This window comes from Solanum dulcamara, chromosome 2, assembly GCF_947179165.1.
Source record: "Solanum dulcamara chromosome 2, daSolDulc1.2, whole genome shotgun sequence".
NCBI classification, from domain to species: Eukaryota; Viridiplantae; Streptophyta; class Magnoliopsida; order Solanales; family Solanaceae; genus Solanum; species Solanum dulcamara.
This window is the reverse complement of record NC_077238.1, coordinates 38,320,212-38,324,519: the sequence shown is the minus strand read 5'-3', so window position 1 is coordinate 38,324,519 and position 4,308 is coordinate 38,320,212. Positions and strand designations below refer to the sequence as shown.

The 4,308-nt window shown below is 36.9% G+C and overlaps 1 protein-coding gene across 1 annotated transcript; it reads left to right on the top strand.

Moving 5' to 3' along the window:
* Positions 1–2,121: 2,121 nt before the first annotated feature.
* Positions 2,122–3,168, top strand: LOC129871240 (uncharacterized). Its single transcript, XM_055946144.1, has 2 exons — positions 2,122–2,428; positions 2,780–3,168. The coding sequence occupies exons 1-2, from the start codon at positions 2,122–2,124 to the stop codon at positions 3,166–3,168; spliced, it is 696 nt and encodes a 231-aa protein (XP_055802119.1).
* The last annotated feature ends 1,140 nt before the right edge of the window (positions 3,169–4,308 follow it).

The window sequence follows — 4,308 nt, the reverse complement described above, 5'->3', positions numbered from 1 at the left end:
ATAAAGGGGTCAAAATCTACAAGAAAATAGTCTCGGTAGATTTTTAGGACCAGTAGATCGAAAGATAGATTTCTTAAGGAACTGCGCGAACCAGTAAGGTTCGCGATAACTCCGCATCGTGGACTTGCTTGCCTCCACATCGCGGACCTGGCAATGCGTTTTTGGCCGAATTTAGTTTTTAGTAAGAACACTTTAGATTTTTTCCTAAATTGTTAGCTAATGAACCTAGACATTTTTAGGACTTAATTCAACTTTATAAATTAACTTAAACCCATAATTCTATTCATTCTTCTATAATTCATCTACTCAAATATTTCTCTCTCTAAAAAGACTCTCAAGGACTCCATTGAAGACTTCAAGTAAATTCACTCAAGTTCTCCATCAAAACTCTCAAGTTCTTCCAAATTAATTGATGTTCTCACTTAAGGTATGTGGGTATTGATTCATGGATTCTTTCATCCATGAAGCTCAATCAATTTCTCAAGGTTTTCTATCAAATTAAAGTATGGTATTTTATGGGTTTTATGATCTCTATTTTTATTGCATGAATTATGATTCAAAGTATGTTCATGAGTCTATTTTGATATAAATTGATGGTTATTACATTGAATTGAATATTTTTCCATGAATTATCTTATTTTAATTTTTAGGGTTCATGATGTAAAATATGAGTATTTTCAATTATACTTCCTAATGATATTATCTATATGAATTATGTATGGGCTGAAAGAAAGTTTATGATCATGCATGTTTTCAAGTCAATTTCATGATTTTTAAGTCAATTGATCATGCATTCATGTCTTACCCTAATTTCAAGTACAAGCTATGGTCATGAATTTTCTAAGTATGAATTATATCTATGTATGTATGATTGTAATGATCAAAGGCAATTCTCATATTACAAGTATGTTATAAAAATGAGCTACTCTATGATTTCAAACCTATGATAATGACTATGACATATGAAATTATGATTTCTATGCTATGTATGTATTCTGTGGGATTTGACTTAGCATCGAATGTGGACTTGAGGTGGGGACTCAAAATATCAGATCCTTATATAAAGTCTTGTATCTCATAACTACGTGTCATATTAGGATTGCCTTTTTGGCCTATCTAGTGGATCCACATATAGCATATGCATGATCCATCTAGCAGGGTAGAGTCTACCTTGGCAAGTAGATTCCCCTTTCCTCCGATGTAGGGGTAATATTGGGATTCCATGTTATAGCTAGCATGGTCTTATTGTCGGTTATGGTTCCTATCCCACATATGTATGGTCCTTGTTATGTTTTAAATGACTAATCCTATCTTTTACTTTATATGATACTCTTATGGTTTATTATGCATTGATCCTTCTTAAAGACTACTTATGATTATTGCTACTTCTCATATCATGCTATTTTAAAATGGTCATTTTCACAAATATGGTTTTCTATGCATTGCGTTGCCTATATACTTAGTGCATTTCAATGTACTAATGCATACTTTTACCTACATTATCTCATAATGTAGAGATTGAGGTTGAAGATCATATTCCTTTACGGGCTAGTTAAGCCTTCCTATCGGCGGTGTTTATGGTGAGTCCTCATCTATCAGGGACTAGTCATTGATTGGTTATTATTTCAAAGACTTTTGTTATATTTCATATTGAGGAAGAGATAGGAACATGTCTTATCCCCCACCCATTTCATGAGTAGAGGCATCTAGTTGGACAAATATTTTGAGTCTATGTTGTCATATGACATTCTTAAATTTCTATTCATAGTTTAGACTCTTTTATGATGTTTTTGCATTTATTTTACCTTGTGTATGCTTATGATATGTATAAGAGGCTTGGTTAGAGCCCTTTGGGGTTTCGATCACTGTGTTATGACTAGGCCGTAGGTCGGGTCGTGACAAACTTGGTATCAGAGCACAAGGTTTTTCAAGTGTCCTAGGGTATCCAATATGCCGCGTCAAGTAAAGTCTTATTCATGGGTGTGAAGCGCGCCACACTTATGAGTAGGAGGCTATAAGGTGTTTTAGGAATTCTCACTTTTTTCTTGATCCATGTCATGTGATAAAGTGGTACTCTAAGACCTCTCTTTCTTACGATTGTTCCTTGCGATTTTTTAGAACATGTCTCCAAGAAGACAAATCCCTCAAGAAAATGGTCCTGTTCTTGATCAAGTAACTGATGAGGAATTTCGGACCGCTATCACTATGCTAGCTCACATAGTAGCCAACCAAGGAGAAATGGCTCCTCAAAATATGATCACACCAGCTTCAAGAGTTAGAAACTTTACAAAGATGAACCCTCCCGAGTTCCATGGTTTAAAAGGCGATGAGGATCCCCAAGACTTTGTGTATGAGGTATATAAGATTATGGATATTAAGGGGAATTCTGCTGAAGAGAAGGCGGAGATGGAGGCCTACCTACTTAGGGGTGTCGCTCGAGTGTGGTTTGACCAATAGAAGGCCAAAAGGGTTGAAAGAGGCCCTATAGGTTGGGAGAATTTCAAACTTGCATTTCCTTATTGTTTCTATCCCTTAGAGTTGAGGGAGGCGAAGGTGATGGAATTTATCAACTTGAAGCAAGGGAGTATGAGTGTAAGGGAGTATGCCCTCAACTTCATGAAGTTATCCAAGTATGCTCTGAATTTGGTATCCGACCCTCATGCCCGAATGAGTAAGTTCATTTTGGGGGTGTCTGACTTAGTTGCTAGAGAATTCCGTGACTCTATGCTTGTGAAAGAAATAGACATATCTCGACTCATGACCTATGCTAAATAAATAGAAGGAGAGAAGCTGGAAGAGAGAAGGATAAGGGAGGCCAAGAGGGCTCGGTTTGAAGATGGATTTTCTAATGCTAAGACCGGTGAGGATAATGGTCGTTTTCAACAAGGCCAAATATTACAATTTCAAGGTTCCCCTCAAACTTCTGGCCAAAGGTTTGATAAGGATAGGGTGTCATACCCTAAGGGACAAGGTGGAGATGTGAATGTTAGTGGTACTACTCTCCTTACCTGCACCAAGTGTAAAAGGAATCATGGGGGTAGGTCTTTGATGGGAACGGGTGCTTGTTTTGGATGTGGTAAAATAGGGCACAAAGTCTCTAAATGCCCTAACAAGATGAGAGAAGAACGTCCTCAAAGGCAAGCTACAGAAGGTGGAAAAGCTCAATGAGGTGGTGATCCGCGCCATAATAGGTTCTATGCACTTCAAGCTAGACAAGAGGTTGAGGAGTCTCTCGATGTGGTTATGGGTAAGTTGTGGGTGTCTGACTTTGATGTTTATGTTTTAATTGATTTGGGTGCCACATTATTTTTTGCTACTCCTTACCTTTTTATAAGATTTGATGTATGTCCCAAAATCTTTCTAGAGCCCTTTTTGATTAATACCCTTGTGTGACTCGGTATTTAGGGGTAGGTTTAAGTGATGCTAATGAGGGTGTTTTTCTTGTTTAAGATGGTTAGGAATTATGATGGGTAGTGAATGATAAATTGATGGTTGATGAGAAGATAGAGGTTCTCTCATAAGGAGAAGATGGAGTATTTTATTACCAAGGTCGGTTGAGTGTCCCAATGTTGATAGCCTAAGAAAAATGATATTGAGTAAAGTTCATAGCTCTCAATGGATGAGTTAGAGAAGATTTAGGGAAGAGTGGGTGTTTCGTATTGTGATAATTATAGTATCATTGGTCCATTTAAAGTGATAGATATGGGGGGCGATCTAGGTGAGACCTTATTGTGGGTAATAAATAGGTAAAAGTATATTGGTGTGTTTCTTAGTAGGAGTTAATGCAAATGTAGATGTAGAAATGTTAGGGTAGACACAAAAATTATTAAGTGATGTTGACTTCAAGGGAGCCATAAAGTGGTTAGAATGGTAGGCTTGAATGTGTGGTTGCAGATATGTGAATGATTATAGTAGTCTATTGATGACTTCTTGTTAAGAGTTTCAAGTGAGTGTATTAGAGTTGTTATAGAACTAGGCTTGAATGTAGTGTTGATGGCATATGGGTGAATGTACGATGCATTGTGTGTTTCTTTATTAGGTTTTGAGGTTTGTTGAATATGGGTAGTAAAGAGTAGTACTCTTGGGATAAAATTTCCTATAAAGAAGTAGTAGCCTAAGGTATATGTGTCAATGTTGAGAAAGTTTGTGGGTGATCCAAATTCTATTGTGCCAATAGAGAATGTGAGTATTGAAGTTGACTTATGAGGGGATCCCAATTGAGATTTTAGACTAGCAAGTGAAGAGGTTAAGAAATAAAGGCGTATCTGTCAAAGTGTTATAGAGGAATCAACAAGTAGAGAGTGCTAC